The 19,036-nt window shown below is 38.8% G+C and overlaps 2 protein-coding genes across 2 annotated transcripts; both read right to left on the reverse strand.

Moving 5' to 3' along the window:
- Window positions 1-5,540: 5,540 nt before the first annotated feature.
- Window positions 5,541-11,028, reverse strand: nsun3 (NOP2/Sun RNA methyltransferase 3). The gene is given in 11 exon segments (XM_030726040.1): window positions 5,541-6,773; window positions 7,774-7,895; window positions 8,531-8,543; window positions 8,545-8,683; window positions 9,009-9,047; window positions 9,050-9,155; window positions 9,157-9,311; window positions 9,314-9,521; window positions 9,596-9,661; window positions 9,663-9,708; window positions 10,750-11,028. Coding segments are annotated over 11 exon segments (1,389 nt in total). The 5' UTR covers window positions 10,911-11,028; the 3' UTR covers window positions 5,541-6,439.
- A 1,742-nt stretch (window positions 11,029-12,770) lies between these two features.
- On the reverse strand, window positions 12,771-15,494 carry LOC115774154 (ATP synthase F(0) complex subunit C3, mitochondrial-like). Its single transcript, XM_030721281.1, is given in 5 exon segments — window positions 12,771-13,123; window positions 13,602-13,798; window positions 14,902-14,954; window positions 14,957-14,972; window positions 15,441-15,494. Coding segments are annotated over 5 exon segments (420 nt in total). The 5' UTR covers window positions 15,480-15,494; the 3' UTR covers window positions 12,771-13,008.
- Between the last annotated feature and the right edge of the window lie 3,542 nt (window positions 15,495-19,036).

A 19,036-nucleotide genomic window follows, 5' to 3' on the forward strand; every position in this document is an offset into this window, starting at 1 on the left:
AATGGCATAAATTTATACCCAGTTCTGACCTGCATTCCAATTTGCATAGAATTTGTGGATAATTGATGACTCATTACTTAAAACAGAAAAGACTTGATAGTTTGCTTTCAAATGCCACTTTGCTGAAAGACTGTCGAAGGCTTTAGTTTTATATCTCCAGATCAATTCTGTCTTTTCTTTGGATAAATGAGTGTCTAGGCCAGGGTAATCTGTCCTGCCTTCAGTCTGTTAAGCCTGTGCTTTGTCTTCATGCGCAGCTGTTATGGATGTCTCTCCTTCCTCACGACTGCTGAGGTTCACAGAGGTCTACAACCAAGAAAAGCACCGCTCTCGCTGGTATAATCGGTCAGCACAATTTGAATTTTTTTCTTTTCCAGTTTAATTAAAACAGTGGACAAGTTTTGAAAAAGTTAGGTCAGGCATGCACTAAACATCTTGCTTTGCCTTTAACAGATTTTACATATTGTTCAACCATTACTTAAAATACTGTAACTGTATCCAAGTTCAGCTCTCCTCTAGGACACACTGATGTATGCTTCACATTTGATTATTACCATCATCACCTACAATTACCTAGAATATGAAATAAAGCTGCACCACCTCTTTCTCTGCTATATCTCCCAGAAAAACAACAAATAAAGTTGCAAGTAGCAAGGAGGCGGCCATGCAGTTTAGCAGGCATCACCATGGAAGCTCAATCTGATCATAAAAAGGTGCAGCTGTAAGAACCATAAACCATATATCAAAGTTAGATGTAGCCTCTGTGTCTAAAAATATGAAGCCAATGCCCAAGTGCCTTAAACCTGCTTTCTTTTGGACAGCAAAAGAATATGAACAGTAATCCTATGCTGTTAAATTTGTATTCACAATCACAAACTTGATTGTGGCCCTGATCATAGACAGTAATAACAAAAAAAGCCAATGAGCGCCTTAAACCCACATTCTATCTGAAGGCCACCAGATGGCGATAGCTGTGGTTGCAAAAAGACTTCTGGTCCTATGGGAAAACAGCTTTCTGCCTTGACCTCTGGAAACACTTTCCTGCTGAATTTTGGGCTCAACTACTTGTATTGGGTCTTTTTTTTTATCTATTTTCTAAATCTTGGTCATACTATGTTTCAACATGGAGGATTATCAGTGGTTTGATTATCTGCACCAGTTCTGGACTAGATAAAACATGCTAATGAAAACTGCTATTAAAAACTTTTTCATGAGCTCAACATACTGAGCTTGATGCCATAGTATTCATGGGACTCAAACATTTACCTCATTTACCTCATTTTTAGAAAACAAGGACATGGTTAAAACTTCTCCAACTCTGGCCTATTGGTGGTGCTTGAGTATTTGACAAACAGACATGAAATATGGTGAAAACAATCAAAGACTGTCCCAACGCAGTGCACAAATTTCAAAACCTTTTAACATATGGCTCTAAGGGCTGCCAATGCCACCAGTGGCAGAAGAACAAGGAAGATGTAACACCTCCTCTTCTTGGCCTCTAACAGCAGAACACTTGTACTTCTGTTAATCTTATCATTTCTTTTGCCTTTGGAGACTGTGTGTATGGCAGACGCTAAAAGTGTGAGAATATCTGTGTTTCCTTCTTTTATCTGAAAGTTGTTTCCGTTGCTTTCACTTTCACTTCTGTCCCATTACTTTTCCTCAGGCGTAATCTGTCTGACACTGATCATACTGTGTGTTCCCCAAAGCCATAAACCACATAAGGGGAAATTTTACTCTGTATGCAGTTAGTCTTTAAATAAAATGCCTTAGTTTTTTCTGTAATGTACCACATTTGGACAGCTTATTTATTTATTTTTATTGTATCCCAGTATGTGCACTACTTTGTAGGCTCAAGTCTGCCAAAGTTTGTCTTTTTTTTTTTTTTTTGTCTTTTTTGCTCTTTTTTTTTTTTGGAGAGGGGACGGGGAAGGGGGGGGGGGGCTGCTAATTTCTTGGCAGGAGTGTGTGCATGTTTTTGTGTTCTGTAATAGAGCCTGATTAAGAAAACATGTGTTTTTGCATGCAGATTAACAAAACCAATCACTGGCTGACCTCAATTATTCATTCTATTCAGACATATCTCCTCAGAGATTAGTAGCGAAACAATCAATCAGGAGCAGCAATCCTGCTCTCCCTTCCCTCCCACTGATGGAATATTGGCAGATGATGATGTTTGAAATGAATGATGGATACCCCAAAAGACACTGAATCTATAGACCCACTTGTTAGCTGTCCAGCATATTCATTGTCAAATCCTTAAGTTAGATTTTCTTTTTCTTTTTTTTTCTTTTTTTTTTTTTACAGGGTATTTATCATGGTCACAACCTAATTGGATTTTAGCTACACAAATAATGAATTAGCTTATCCAAGCCAGTGTTGTAATATAAAAAAATATATTATAATGTTGTACACAAAAAAATTAGTTGCTGACTTTGTTTGAGTGAGTGGGTTTCAGAGGTTGTTTGCTGAAAACTGCTTGCTGCAGCTAGAAACCAGGTTAATGGCAGCAATGAGACTGAACCATGAGGTAAATTTATAAATTGTGGTTGTAGATTTAGAGCTTACACATACTCCATGCTGCTGAATGGCTTTCAATTAGATTTGCATGCTATTTTCAAAATTTCAAATCAGTTTTTTCAATTTTTTTCATCACGTGTTTCCTTGACTTTAAAATGATGACATACATATAAAATAAAGGGGTAACAGAAGTAAGGATTAACTTCATGCCAGCATGTCCAAACACAGAGTGACAGAACTGAGTGCAGCTCAAAAATGTCTTTCTGGCTTTACAGAGCTCAGACCAGATTAGTCTGCTTTGCTATAGTGTCCTCTGGCATTCGGGACTATCCTGTGCTCCACATCTCTCTCATTCTATCTACTGTTCTACAGTTCCTCCTCTAATTTTCCCTCCTCCTCTCTCCTTATTGTCAATGACTAGGGTTTTAATGATTATATCTGGCGGTGCCACAAATTAATTCCTGCCTCTCTGGCAAAAAGCTGTTCCCCACCTGATTATGCAAAGCAGGCCTACATTCTCTCCCTTTGAAGTGGAGGAAAAGCTGCTTAGAGATTCTCCCCTTGAGGAAACACTGCAATATGGGGAACATCAACAAACCCGAGTTCATACAAAGGTCAGCAATATGGTTAACCCTAATGAAACCCCACTTCATCTCCACATCGCACCACTTTTAAGTTGTGTTGATGTTATGGTAATGTAATGATTCACTCATATCACAGACTGGAGCTATTTTTCAAAGACACGCAAAAGTAGAGCAGAAGTAGGACGGCCAGTATAAATAGCCATATAAATGCACTCAAATAATGCTTGTGTCTATGGCCACACAGAGTAGTCGGATGAAACCGGTGCAAGGCTATTTCAGCAATCATATCTTCGACGGTGTCTCATAGGGTCGCTCAGAAGCACCAGCCTTATAAATTTGGTGCTTCCACACACAACTGCCTTTGCACTCATTTTGTCGCCCCGTTATGTTCAGAAAGGTAGGAATATATGACTTTTTATGTATTATTGTCTATGTTTACTGCCAATATACCTTTGCTTCTCATCTGAGCAATCACAGGGTGATGAGAAGCTACAAATCTTCCGTGAAATAGCAGCTGCTATTGGTTCATGACACAAGAAAAGTCCTTCCAGGTATGCCACTACAAAATGCAACACTAAAGAGATGGCGGCAGATATGACATTACTTCTGGTGACACTAAAACCAGAGTTTTCAGAGTAGGACAATGCAACAGAGCCATAGCAGGAATAAACAGAGAAATTGTATTAAATTTATCATTACTGCTCTTCCTGGTTATTAATCAAATCTCACAGACAGGAAACTTTTAGTCTCTGGTTGAGTGTGCAAACATCTGCAATAGTGTTGCATTACTTTCTTTGAATCTTTAAAACCAAGCAGTGGCCAACAATCATATTGTTTATGGGTGTTACAGATAGATATAAAAAAAAAAATTCTGTGAGGACTTCTCACCAAAGTATGGGGGGGGGGGGGGGGGGGGGGGGGGGGCATAGTAGTACAGTGGTTAGCACTGAAGCCTCACAGTTCGAATCCACCTTGGTCGAGGACTTTCTGCTCCGGGTTTCTCCCACAGTTCAGACATGCGGGGGTGGGTTATTGGGGTTAGGTTAATTGATGATTCTAAACTGCCCATAGGTGTGAATGGTTGTCTGTCTCTCTGTGTTAGCCCTGCGACAGGCTGGCAACCTGTCCAGGGTGTACCCTACCTCTCACCCTGTGACAGTTTGGATAGGCTCCAGCCCCCGACGACTCTGAAAAGGATAAGTAGAAGAAAATCTCTCAAAAGCAAATAAATGTAACTTGATTCACTAATTTAAGGCCTGGAGATTTTGTATTTAAGCTTCTGTGGTGTTTGTCTTATATTGTCAACTCCCATTCTCTACCACTGAAAGGGTATTTAGAAATTTAACTGAAATGAAACTCATAAAACAAAGTCGCTTCAGACTAAACTGTACATGAATTTTTGACATAACCTATATCATACAGTAATGTATGGAACTTTGTTTCTGCCACTGAGTAAAACATTTCCTGATTGGCAGCTTAAATTTGAAGTTATCTCAAAATTTCTTCTTAATTACTTGAAATTTCAACTCAATTTTAAGTTATTTTCTCAGAAGATTGAGTCAGTAGGTTGAAATTTTGTGATAACCCCAAATTTTGATTCATGGATGGTAACCATGAGTCAAAATTTGCATGGCCACATGTACTGATGAGGTACTGAAGAGAGCGTGAGGTCTGTCCTCAATTAGCAAGGCTGGCAACACCTGGGCTCTATAAAAGCCCCTGGAGCTCAGTTGCTTTGTGGTTCTCCTCTTGAACTGCACTTACCATCTCTTTACCAATGTACTCACCTACACCCACCATTGTTTATTTTCTTATGATTTCCTAATTCCTAAAGAATCAGTTTCTTAATTGGTATTTGTGTATGATTCTGTCATGGCTGTGCAGCCCGGTTTGTGACAATGGTTTCAGACCAAATTTAACTTCCACGTCGGCACTATAGATTTCAGAGCTTTCTGGTGCCCCTGTATGCTCTCTGAACCAAGCTGGCCATCCTTGTTAACTTCAGAATGGATATAGAGATAAACAGTAACATTTAATATAGAAAAACAGGGTTGGTTGCAGCGATCAAAACAGTTAAATCTTCTAACAACTGGTAAGCACTAACTTTCCAGCTTTTTAGCTTATATTCAATTCAATTCAATTTTATTTATATAGTGCCAAGTCACAACAAACAGTCACCTCAAGGCACTTTGTATTGCGGGTAAAGACCCTACAATAATACAGAGAAAACCCAACAGTCAAAACCCCTATGAGCAGCACTTGGTGACAGTGGGAAGGAAAAACTCCCTTTTAACAGGAAGAAACCTCCAGCAGAACCAGGCTCAGGGAGGGGCAGTCATCTGCCGCGACCGGTTGGGCTGAGGGGAGAGAAAAACAAAGACATGCTGTGGAAGAGAGCCACAGATTAATAACAATTAATGATTAAATGTAGAGTGGAGTATAAACAAAGTAAATAAGGTGAATGAAAAGAAACAGTGCATTATGGGAACCTCCCAGCAGCCTAGGTGAATATATAGTGAATTGTTGACTTCTGCTAATTTACAAACAGTATCTGCAGCAATACTATTTTATTTGGAGTTGTTTCTAGCTAACTCATGAATATCCAAGTCCAGTATTCACTCTCTTTTGATGTGCATTAGGGGTCTTCCAACTTATATATCTGCCTCTGTGGCTGCTAAATGCTTCAATTAGATCATTTGCTGAGAAGAGTCGATGCTATGAAAACAGTGAATGTGAACCAAAATGATACAGATGCAGGATGGACAGGTAAACAGCTGGCTGAAATTGGAAATAAAGCCTTTCTAAGCCCCGGGGAGCAGCAGACCTGAGCAAAAACTAAGTGATCACTGGCGGCTTTCACATCATTTTCTCATTGTTTCTCATTTGATATAGAAACTCATGTGTTAAGTACTGGAATATTGACTAAGTTCTGTCTTTGATCCAGATTGCTGGAGGTGAGTTTAACTGATGTGAGCAATGCTCTATTTTTATTTTCTAAATCTCTTGCAACACACCCACACACGCACACAGAAGCCAACAGCTACAACAACAGAAACTGTAGCTGCAACCCTTATAGTTTAGCAGATGGTTGGTGTTTGCAGTGTTAAAACGGGAGCATTTCTGACTTTCTTAACCATGTTTGTTTGACACCGACGTGTTAAATCTGCATGTCTCAACTACTGCTGCTTTACTTTTCCTCTTGCATAAGTGGCACAGGTAGGCACTGTGCATATTTACAATGTGTTCAATCTGAATTTTAAATCTGGTGTTTTGAATGAGGTTACCGTTTAAGTTTAGCTATGTCATTTCACGTATTTTTTCCCGCACAGTAAGACTTATTTCCATCTTCTAATCCGAGCCAAAAACATGGGTCCCCATGTCTTGCCAGGCTGAGGGACGACTAGAATGCCAAGTCTGTGGTGATAAGAGGACACAGAAGCATCTTGTGTCTGCAGGGATGGCTCCTGAGTTGTCTGTCCATGACTAGGGTTACAGCTGAATGTAAAGTACTTAGATAAAGGAATGGCAATCTCCTCCCACAGGTCTTCAGGTTCAGCCTCGGGAAAGTCCTTCAGCACCGTCTCAACTACAGCAAAGTTCTCAAAGCTGGACAGAGTGCAGGTTGAATAGACCACAGTGCCACCCGGAGACACCGCTAACAGCGCAGACCTGTAATGAGTAGACAAATATTCCACCTCATGACAAGAGACTTCAGAACTAAACTTTATTAAATTTAAATTATTTCACCGTGATGATGGTGGTTAGAATTGAGCCAGAAAACAAAAGAAACAACAGAAAAGGTATGACATAAAAAAAACATTTTTAAAAAGATCCTTGGTCAAAACTGAACTGTGCCACAGATATGTGGCACATGCTCTAATCATTCAGCTGATGTTCAAATTGTCACTCCAAATACTGTATATGTTGCTCCAGTATTGTGCTTTTTAATTTGACTGATTTCACTGCAGTATGATCACTCAATGCTACAGCTTCCATCTGACTCTCCAAACCATTTTCAATTGAAGACCTGAAATGGTCCTTATTCCCCCTTCAAAATAACGGAATTTTATTTGTAGCAGGTTTGTAATTTTAGCGAAGATTCCTATCCCCTGGCTGGCACAGTGGTACAGAGTTGAGCACTGTCACCTCACAGCAAAAGGTCCTGTATTTGCATACAAGAGACGTCTGCGGCCTTTCTGTGTGGAGCTGGCATGTTCTCTCTAGGTTCTTCGGCTTCCTCCCAGAGTCCAAAAACATGGTTCCTAGGTTAAATGTTAATTCTGCTTCTGGCTAGCTATAGATGTCAATGTGTGGGTTTACCCCACCTTTCACCCTATGATAGCTGGGATAGGCTCCCCTCCTAAAACCCAGAACTGGATAAGCAGTTTGTCACCTCTCATTTTCCTTGATTACCTGATCACTTATTTAAGAATTCAGTTCTGCTAAGTCAAGTATGTTACTCTTTATTGCTTGATCTATGAGTGTAGAATGTATCTCTCATTTGTATTCACTACTAGATTGTGGTACCATCCCTTCATTCCTTCAGTGCCTTTTGATTGCATGCCCATGATGATAGTGGTGAATCTTTACTTTAGATTCTGTAGAGATACTAGAGTACCATAAGGCTAACGCATAAGTAAACATTTCCTATGTCAGAATTGGTGTTTACCTAAGCAGCTGTGCTTGGAGCGAAGGCAGCCAAGCTCTTTCCTTCAGTCTCTGTTCCCCCTGCTGGCTGCTGCACGAATACAGCCAACTCCTGTCATTAGAACATGGAGCATCAACCAAAACCTGTGATATTGAGAGAAAGCACTGTGAGTAGCCCATGCGGCCGTCAAAGAGGAAAAACGATGGAGTAAGAACATTTAAAGAAAAAGAGAAATGCTGCAGGTCTCTAAAATAATCCATGTAAATGTCACTTTCCCCACGGCGCCTGAGTCATCAAGAGACAAATTTTAGACAGTGGAGGCGTCAGATAAATTCCCCTAAAAATCACACTATTACCATTAAATAAAACTGAATAAAAAAAACAACACTTGAGTTTTTATATCAACTTTGAACCTTCCACAAATCTGTCTTCAGATTTTACAAATCCCCAAAAAGCTCCCATGCATTTTGTTTGCACTCTTCTACCTTTGTCTTTTTTTTTTTCTTACAGTGCCTTACGCTAACAATTTTCAGTCCTTTTCCTTTTCTCAATATTGTGTTCCAATATGAGTCACTGAGTTCTTTGATTCCTCCAAGCTATTCGTCTGCCCCTAGTTTGAATAAACATTTTTCTTTTTTCTCTGCTGGGTTTATTAGCTTCTGTTCAAAGGCTTGCTGTCCTCATTCATTTGTAACTGTGGCCTTGAAAAAGAAGTGTCACCCTATTTTACTGGACAAATCACATGCTGCAATAAACATGATAGGATTTCTTTGCCAACCTTGTCATATAACCTGCTTCACTCTGCCAAAACACCGTCCATCCTGTGCAGACACAATCACTCTGCTGTTTAGTGAGTGAGGCAAAAAAGACTCCAGGGTTTTGGCAAGCCAGTCCCGTCTGTGAAGATCTGGTTCATTACAGCAGAGAAGCGCTGGAACATAGCACAGAGCAGCATTACTGATTATAGTATTCAATGCAAATAGGTTATTTGCACCAGAAAAAAATATTCCTTAGAATCATCTGCTGCAACTTAGATGCAAAGTGTGCATTTAATATTCAAAAGCAAAACCTAACATGCTTCAAATGTGTGTTTTTGATTCTTGTTTCTTTGAAAACTTCTTCTTACCAAGGACACCTAATCTGAAAAAGGGCACACTGAGCATCCTTTTAACTAATACAGTAAGTCATTTGGGGTTGTTTTAATCCGATTAAGTATAAATAAAATCAACATAAAGTCCTCTAAAAATGTCTTTTACCTGGGCTGGCACTTTGCATTATGGCTATGGCTTTTCCCCAGGAGCTGAGCAAAGATCCAGAACCTTCTCCCCATCTTTGACTTGCAAAGCCAGCACTGGAGCAAGGGACGCAGCATTGAGGAGGTAGTACTGCTTCAGCTGGCCAGGGCCTATGAGCCTGAGAGGGAAACCGCAGGAGGCATGGGTGGATGTAGCACTGTAATGAAGGAGGGGGAAAACTGAGGACAGGCTCTGACTGGGAGTCCTGACTGAGTGGAAAAGAGCTGTTGTCAGGCTGGGCATCATCTGGAGAGTGTTGGGAATGCAGGGAGTTGACAACAGATTATCTTTTGCTTCTTGGTATTTAGAATTTAATACCATGAGGGACCGTTTACAATGCAGCACTGAGACATCTGTTTGTGGCAGCAATGTGGAAAAGCCCTGGGCTTGAAGAATCTGTGCAATGCCTGTCACTGCAGTGAAGCGATTGAGCATGACGCCATACTGCCATGATGAGGGTCCAGGAGCACAGTTCTGCAGGACAAAATTAATCTCAGTGAGGGGAGGGGGGGAATTACAGTCCATGTGTAAAACACTGATTATTTCACATCAAATTTACCTTGCATATGCCACAAGTCACCAAGTTCCTCACGGTACTGCTGGTTCAACAGTGATCAGCACAGGTTGACACAAAGATCTTTCCTTCTTGCGCCTTTTGTTACCTATTACAAAAAGACTGCAGTGAAAATAATCCCAGAGAAATAAAATTAGGCAGCACTCTAATTCTGAACTCTAAATTCACTTTTGGACACTTCTGCTTCAAAGCTGAGAGTCCCACTCATGTAAAACTTTTTAGACCTAAATCTCAAGAGTACAGATTTTAGGTCAATATTGACTACACCCAAAAACCTACAATTTAAATGTTGATATTCTAATTTGTAGCTCAATAATTTACTTACAGAAATAATGACATGCATTCAAGTTTAGGCAGATCTTCCCTTTAGGTATCTGGACTAAAGTTTAAAAATAAATAAATAAATAAAACCCAGGGTCTTATGCCAGCAGCTACCCCTGGTGGATATCAAATGTACTGTATCAAGTTGTACTTATTTCATATTATTTAAACTTATTCCTTCAATTTTAATACTGTCTACATTTTTTGCACTTTTATGTATATGTACAATTCAGATTAGATTCATGTTTACACTGTTCCACCTCAGGTCTGAGAGTAATGCAGTTTCAATCCTCTGTATGTCCTGCACATATGTGGTATTGACAGTAAAAGGACATTGAATTGACTTTGACTGAAATCTACCATGGAAGGTATCAATCTAAGTTTTAGATGTAGAACTGAAATGCCAAAAAAATATATTACAGCTCCATACACACTGTAACATTAACTGACCTACACTGCAGCTGGGAATAACAAGAACCACCTGTGAATATGTTAATATACTACAGTACACTGAAAAAATCTTTAACACAGTACATATCTTAAGCCACACACACACACACCATCTTATCTGGTGCAGGGTCATTATAGTTAACTAAAATTAAACTAAACACTGAAAAACTTAAAACTGAAACAAATTTGTGAACATTGAACTACGTTGCTTTCATTTTATGAGAAAAACTTTGGTCAAGTTAATGACTGTTTTGTTGAAAAACAGTAAATTATAAAGCCTGACGACAGCAGCTGAAAACAAAGTCACGACAGTGAAAAGGCACAGGATACATATCCAACATCCCCTAATGTCTGTTTACCTGCTTCTGTCGGGTTTCCTTTAGATTAAGCTGCTGTGACACATTATTATCGCGGTCTGTGTGACACCAGCAGCACCACCACGGAGGTGCCGGCGTTAGCGTTTCAGTTTTAAAGCAAATTCTCCTCCAGGTACCGTAAAACTGCTGTACCGAAAACATTTATTTATCCCGTCTCATTATTACTGCATAGCTGGCACGTCCGAATTTGTTTTCAATAATGTTCAATCTGTTTAACTCAAAAACACTGGCGAATACTAAACACTAACAAGTGCGTTCTTCAAATCCTTCCCCTCACTGCATGAACCTTGCTTTAGTTCCACCTATCAAGCCCATGTTGGGCTTTGAACTTGGCTCAGATAGGATGCGATTTTAGAGAGTTTTTTTTTTGCCCTCCGCTGTAAGGCAATGTATGGAGAGCTGGGGGGTCACTAAAACATGCTAATTATAATTTAGCTAGTTAAAACTGTGTGTAATTTGTTAACCTAGCATTCACTACTGTGCAAAAATCTTGAGCCACCCCTCAGTTCTTTATATTTTGCTTCCAAGGAGCCAGAGTTTCTTATAAATTCTTAAAATGCTCTACAGCAATAGTTCTGTAGGCTTCAGACATTGGCTACTTTTTTCACTCATTTTCTGTCCAGTCCTTGTACCTGACCAAATTTCAGAGGGATGTTTTTCTTTGTGTTTGTTAAGCCACTTATCATTGACCTATGAATCATTACGTTAAAAAGGCACCTAACTCAAGGGATGTTTTTTTTTTCCAAAAAATCAATTTTAAAATTATATCTTTAGGCTCTTTGTTACTAGCAGTCTATCACAAAAATACATAATTTGTTCCCATTTTGTTAACTGCACCTATGAAACATGGCAAAGATAGCAAGGTTTGACAGGCATAAAACAGTGTTTTTGCACCAAGAAATTCCCAGAGATTCTTGACATGTGCAGTGTCCTTAAAAAAAATTGAGGAAACTGAACAAGTGGAAAACAAAAGAATAACTGGCAAACCTAAAAAAAAAAAAAAAATGTCTACAGCAGATGAAAAGTATCTGAAAGTCAAGTCCTTAAAAAATAGGACCTGAGAGATGCATCTGGCCACAGCTGATCCGTCTGCTCTTCCCTGAAGCCTCATCAGAAATGGTGTCAGTGGAAGGGTGGCTATCAAGAAGGGAAAGAGGGAGAAAATCCTGAGGTATACCAAATTACACAAAAACTGGACTGAAAATAGGTTAGAATCATTGTCGATATATATGGAGGAGGACAGGAGAAAAGTACAACAGTGAGTGTCTACAGCCATCTGTAAAACATGGTGGAGACTCTGTCATGGTTTGGGGCTAAATTTCAGCCAGCACTGTTGGAGATCTAGTTGTAACTGACAGAAGAAAAGTACAGTCGACCATGCACTACTATCTCGAACTGGACAGAAAAATACAATGGAACACTATCAGTGATGGATTAGCCTCCCCAAAGCCTGGACCGCAACGGTATCGAAACAGTGTGGGATCATCTTGGCAAAATGGAGAAGTTCTCCAAGAAGCCTGAAGAACTATTTCTGGAGACTAAAGAAATCACAAGCTGCCTAAGAGTTCAGACTGTGTTGAATAAAGATGTTCATACAAATATTGACTTCACCACTTGTTAGATATTGTAGTTTTTTCCCTTATATACTGCATTTCAGTGTTTGCATATTTCAATAAATTGCTGCATCTATTTCCCATTTTAACTGTTCCTGGATGTCACGTTTCAATAAATCACTGCAATCATTTTTCACTTTCCAAGTAAAATATAAAGAGGGATGGCTCAAGACTTTTGCACAGTATTGTAGCTAAATTTTCATTTAGCATGCAAAAAATGATAATACTTTCCTCCACAAAACTAATACTACAGTATCATTTACTGCTAAAAGGAAAATATTCTAGGATCCTGCCAGGAATGCCCCATTATTAGACGACAAAGTGCAACAAAGAATTGAAGGAGACAAAACAAACCCCCATCATCTCCCTTACAAATGTACAGAAACAATTGAGGAATTCAGTTTTATTTCTGTTACTGGCTGCATGTTAACAAAAACAGCTGATTAAATATACAACATAAGGACGCAACTGTCCTTGAAATGATTTGCCAGAGTTTCGTACATGAATGGATTCACAATCCTTCAAGAACACCAATGAACAATAAGCAACATGATAATCTGCAATCATCCAACTGTTCAAACTGCTAATTCCTGTTAACATTTTGAGTTATCCTTTCACAGATGGTTTTACATGGCGAACAGAATGAGGAAAGCAACCATCAGACAGAAGAGACCCATAGCTTCAGACAGCGCGAAGCCCAGGATGGCGTAAGAAAACAGCTGCTGCTTCAGAGAGGGGTTCCTGTGGAGACAGAGGGGCAGATGAGGTCAGGTAGGGCTGAAGTCTTTAAAGTACAACTATCAAGACATTTTAGCTCCAGGGTGAGATCAAGGTTCCCCATGATTGACTTGCCCAAAGAATGCTTTCAGTAATTAAATCAGTGCTGACTGTGCTTTTAATCTCATTTTCACCAAGATCCATTATTCCTCAAACTTCAATTTTAAATAAAGTTATTTATCAAGCATAGTAAGTGCCACTTACAATGGCATTTAGAATAAAGTATGCCTCTCTTTTGGTTTTATAGTTAATCATCAAATCACAGAAATCTGATCAGGTCTGTGCTGCACCCTAAAATCTAAACACTCACTCTTTGGCCATTAACTTTTCACTACATTATGATGTTGTGAACATGGGAAGCCAGTAAACAAGGCTAAAACATTCCCTCCTCAACTGTGAAAAATTAATAAAGGGAATATTACAGGTGACTTGTTAAATTTACCTGGCATATCCAATAATAAGGCTGCCAAACACTGTTCCAATTCCGGCACCAGATCCAGCCACTCCCACAGTGGCAGCTCCTGCTCCGATGAACTTGGCTGCAGTGTCGATGTCACGGCTCACGGCGCTGGTTTGGAATCCCCGCAACACCACCTGCTGCGAGGCGATGCCACTCGCCGGTGCCAGGAGCGAGGGAGTCTGAAAAACAAAAATAATTGAGGTTAGTGGAAAATAAAAACAGCCCCAAATTAAAAAGCAGCAATTATCTTGTGCAATTTATATCAAATTCCCACATCTGGATTTAGTGGGATTTGCACAGAAATCACATTATATTTAACACACCAAAGAATTTGCTGGTTTGATAGTGAAAATGGTAGCTGCAGTTCTGCTTCTGTTAACTCACGAGCTGGTGTTTTTAAAACATGAAGGTGAGCTTTTTTTTTTTTTTTTTTTTTTTTAAAAGGCCTATTTAATTTAGTAAAACTTAACATTCCCATCATGGTGGCACAGTGGTTAGCACTACTGCCTCACATTTAGAATACCATCTGGAAGGCCTGGGGTCAATTCCACCTTGGCCCAGGTCTCTCCCCACATCTGCGTGGGTTACTCCGGTTTCCTCCCACTGTCCAAAGACATGCACTTACTGGGGTTAGGTTAATTGGAAACTCTAAAATGCCCATAGGTGTGAATGTGAGTGTAGATGTTGTGTTGGCCCTGCACAGGGCCTCTCGCCCTATGTCAGCTCGGATAGGCTCCAGCCCCTCCTGCGACCCTGAACAGGATAAGCGTAAGTGAATAGATGGATGGAACATCCCCATCAAGTTCATCCTGCAACCAAACTTCAATCTGTCTCTGCCACAGTATGTACCCTATTAAAGTTTCCTACAAACTAATTTGAACAATATCAGCTTCTTAAAGGGGTTTGCATTTGCAGATGGATCCACAAGTCTGACTTGGGATTTTGTTAACTGTAATTTCCCCATTGTGGGATCAATAAAGTATCATTCATTCATTCATTTTACCCCACCACATTATGGCCTTTTTTGTGCTCTCTGGGGACATGAAAACCTATTCTTGTAAAATTCAACTTTGTCAGGCAACAATCAATCTGCTTCTTTGTTTGCAGCTCTCAAACGTATTCTCAAATACTGCAATAGCTACAGTTTAAAGAAAACAAAGTTGTATTTTACCTTGACTATTTCTTGCACAGGGATTGTGTAGCAGCTGTTAGTACATGAGAAATATATCACTGGATGTAACAAAGGAGAGGAACTGAGTCCGCCACCTCTGTTAACACTCACCTCTGCTCTCCTACCGTCTGACACTACTGCTGCCGAGAGCGGTCTGTACAGCCCCTGGATCCAGCACGGACCTGTGTTAAGAAAAAGAGGTGTTCTGATATGATTTGCCATCTTATAATGCTAGTCCAGTATTATAATCAAGTGCATCATCTACTGTAATAATGGTTGTAATAAGCATGATAAACTATAACTACAATCCAACAGCATCGGCAGTGACCCATTACAATGTTTCTCTGGATTCCGTTTTCAAGCCTTATACTGAAAACATGACAGACTTTAGGTTTTTTTGAGGACTTGGAGAAATTGATAATAAAATAAACCGAGTGAGTTCCCTCCTGATTAAAAACTAGGACGTCCTTGCAGGTGTGAGCACTAGCTAACTTTAGCAGTCTTTGACCCTCTGCACCACAGCCAGTACTAGCAGGCTGCTTTCTAACCGTTGACCCTGACGGACCGACAGCTCACAATAGCCCGTCCTGATGTAAACAGGTACATGCAGTCCAGCAATCACCAATTTCCATTCATTCAAGCAAACTGACCAGAGAGGGCGTGGAGACGAACTTAGCACAGGCATACATTACGATGGAACGTCCTGGTCAGGTCACCCAGAGCAGCTGGAGTTTATCCAAAGTCTACAAAAAGCAACACATGAGAATCAACAATGCAAAGCTTTAGCTAATTGAAAATGTGCATATTTTTGCTAAAAAACCAAATACAAAGTCTGCTAAATCAAGCAGACACGCAAATAAGGTCAAGAGCAGCTAAAAAAAAGCCGCACACTGCCGCTGAAAACAAGCTAGCTAAAAATCAGAGGCACTGCACGGCGCTGCGATTAATAAACTACAAAGATACCGAGCAATAGAGAACACTGAAGATCGTATATTTAAGTCAAACCCAGTTTGTGACAGAGGAGGTTAGCTCTCACCGGGCTGTAGTAGAGGTCGAACGCACGAGAGGCTTGCGCATGTGCAATGTCACATTTATACGTTGGTTTCCGGTGTCGTGACAAAAAGCGACTTCCGGTATTTGTCAACAAAATTATTGTCGGTATTAAAACTGTTTTTTACGACTTTTTGGCCTATACGCTCTCAAACATATCTTTCATGAACTATATGAAAGCCATTTTGAGCCAGAAATAACATTCCTGTCACAAAGTAGAAGCTGAAACCACTTTTTGGTAAAGTGACTTTTATAAACCCTTCATGTATTCTGGTAAAAACATTAAAAAAGAGATCTCGCCAAGAGTTTTACAGTTCTATAACGATATTTTAAGTTGCCAAAAAGAACTGAATTTATTATTATTATTATATTATTATTATTATTATATTATTATTATTATTATTTAGATACAATAACACAGAATCATAAAGATACTTGCAAAACAGGTTATTTCTTTATTTTATACATAACCCTATTTGACTCCAGTCTATTTACCATTATAAGCAAACATATTAGACAGAAAAAACAATTAAACATTGAAAAATATAATTTTATTATGATTTTCAAAAACAAGACATGTGTGCACAAGTTTGAATGTATTTTGGATTTTCACTGATCATCATCATTTTAACTTCAAAGAATACAATATAAAGTATTAAAGTAATTTGATGAATATAAGCCTACAATATGATGAATCCTATAGGCTACCACTACTTGAAGGTGCAGTCTCAATAAAAGTTTGCCAAAGCAAGTGTTAAAATTTATTTTAAAAGTTTTTGAGTTTTGGGAGCACAGCAGGGAGCACCAAATGAGATGAAATGGGAGGACTTGAGGGAGGTACTGGAAAATAAACTCTCTGACAGTTCCAAAATCCTATTCTGTTTTTGACTGAACAAAAAAAATCAGGTAAACTCCAGCATATTGCTTTATCAAATTACTAAATGTAGACAACTTTTAGATTAACTTTAATTTTAACTTTGTATGTGTGTAATGGCCATTAGATGGCGACACGATGCCTCATTTAAGAATATCACCACCCTGTATCACATTTGCTGTATGAAATCTAACATGCATTATAAATTTTTCTCTATCACATCATGTTTTTTTTCAAAAGTGGTAATTGTAAACATGATCCACATGTTTCTTGTTTTGTTTTTGTTTTTGTTTGTTTTTTTTTTTTTGGGGGGGGGGGGGTGTTTTTGTTTTGGATGCTTCACTAGATCCAAACAGTAACAAAAGAGATTTTGTGAAAAAGGCATACTTTGTGTATTTTGGTATGAAACTGATGATCAATGGGTGCCTCATTTGGTTTGCTGGGCGTGTGTCAAAAACCTCAGTGCATGGACTACGGGAAAGAGAAAGTGCTTGAGTTTTGCTATACCAGTGGTGTGGAGGGAGACACAGAATAACTTCAATGACTGCTACTTCTATTTTAGTCAGTATTTCTGGATACAGTTCCAAAAGTAAATCATCTCTCAGTTCCCCTAACCTGCCATCTGCAATAAGACCTGTAACACATTCAGATGAAATACTACGTCCCATTTTTATTGGCTCAGTTGATGAAAGAGTAGTCTGATGATGTTTTGTCTCCAGATGCATCGCATTCTAGTGATGAGGACTTTGAAGATCCATCTTCGAGTAGCTCATCTGTCCCCAGTTATTCGCTCAGCCAGAGTTAATTTTCTTAGTGTGAGATTTGGAGAAAGCTGAAATAAATGAGCACAAATGAACCATATGTGAAAAAAATTGTATTTTGTGACAAAACTGTATGTGATTGAATGTCGTTATTGGTATTTTTGAACTCAGCATGAAAAAATTCTACATATCAACATCTGGGGAAAAAAAAGCAGAAATTGGGCTGTGCAGTTATTTCCAGGAAATTTAAAGTACAATATTTTTTTAATTTATGTAACATTCAAACATTTAGTTTCTTTATAAAAATGAAACAGTGAAACATTTTAAGTAGATTCCTGGTGGGAAAACTTTCCTCTCTGTACCTCTCTGTTGCACTTTGGAAACACAATAAACACATCAGGAGTAACTTACATTAGCAGTGATCAGACATCTGCAACCATGGCCCTAAGGCATTTTAAGCCATCAGGCGTTACCCTGGTAAGTTCTTTTTTTTATGATCTGTTGGAAAATAATATGATGTTTGACTAAAGCTGAGCTAGTATGACTGAAACATAGTTGGGCTGAATATGTGATCACAGTTCTGACACACTGTAATATTTACAAAACATTTCTACAACCTGTCACTATGAATATTTTTGACAAGCCACTCAGAGAGCACGTCAACACTTCAAAAAGTTTAATATTTTAAGAACAGAATCAATATGAGGCCCCAAGAAGAGGATTATGTGGGTGCTTTACATATACAAAACAAGAAAAAATCTAAATGAGCATGTGTTATTTTTCAATTAAAGATACAAGGACATCTTCAAAGATTAGGAGTATCTTAGCAAATATTAGCAAATAGGGGGGGGGGGGGGGGGGTTGCAAATATCAATAGTAGTAATACTTATATAACGATTATAATCATGATGTAGTACTATAATGTTGCACACCTGCCACATAAGGTTCAACTGTAATACCTGTATGTAACCACAAGAGAGCAGAAACACGCCAATCGGGGTCTACAGTATTCACTTGAAAGTCACTACCAGCCGTGCCGTCATGCTGTTGTCCAGATTCTGAGCCAGAAAATGTATGCAAAATATGCTGGATCTATATTTGATATGAAAATATTCACCATAGGTGAAATATAGAAAACTAACGTGTCATAAGGCGGCTTGTCTCTTTCCTTTAACGTGAGAAATCAATATAGACCATTTTTAAGTGAAAGCCTTTTGCAGTATAAATATTATAGATATAGACATAGATATAGAAAAGGAGGATAGTCTGCAAATGCACGGATGGCTTTATGGCTGCACGGTTTCTTTCATCGTGGAAAGAGCAAGGTGGTGGAGAGCTATTGGTGAATAATAATTATATATATGGATATTATCCGTATTATGTATATGGAATTTTTAGACATTTTATAGCAAATTAATCACCAATTGTGTTCATTTATTGTTTAAATATGGTCTTTAAAAAATTATTTAAATGTGGTGGTATAGAGCCATAGTCTAATTACAAATATTGTACATGTTACAGGAAGTCTGTATTCCTTAACATTAGAGATTATATTAGCAAC

This window comes from Archocentrus centrarchus, chromosome 3 (assembly GCF_007364275.1).
Source record: "Archocentrus centrarchus isolate MPI-CPG fArcCen1 chromosome 3, fArcCen1, whole genome shotgun sequence".
In the NCBI taxonomy this organism is placed as follows: Eukaryota; Metazoa; Chordata; class Actinopteri; order Cichliformes; family Cichlidae; genus Archocentrus; species Archocentrus centrarchus.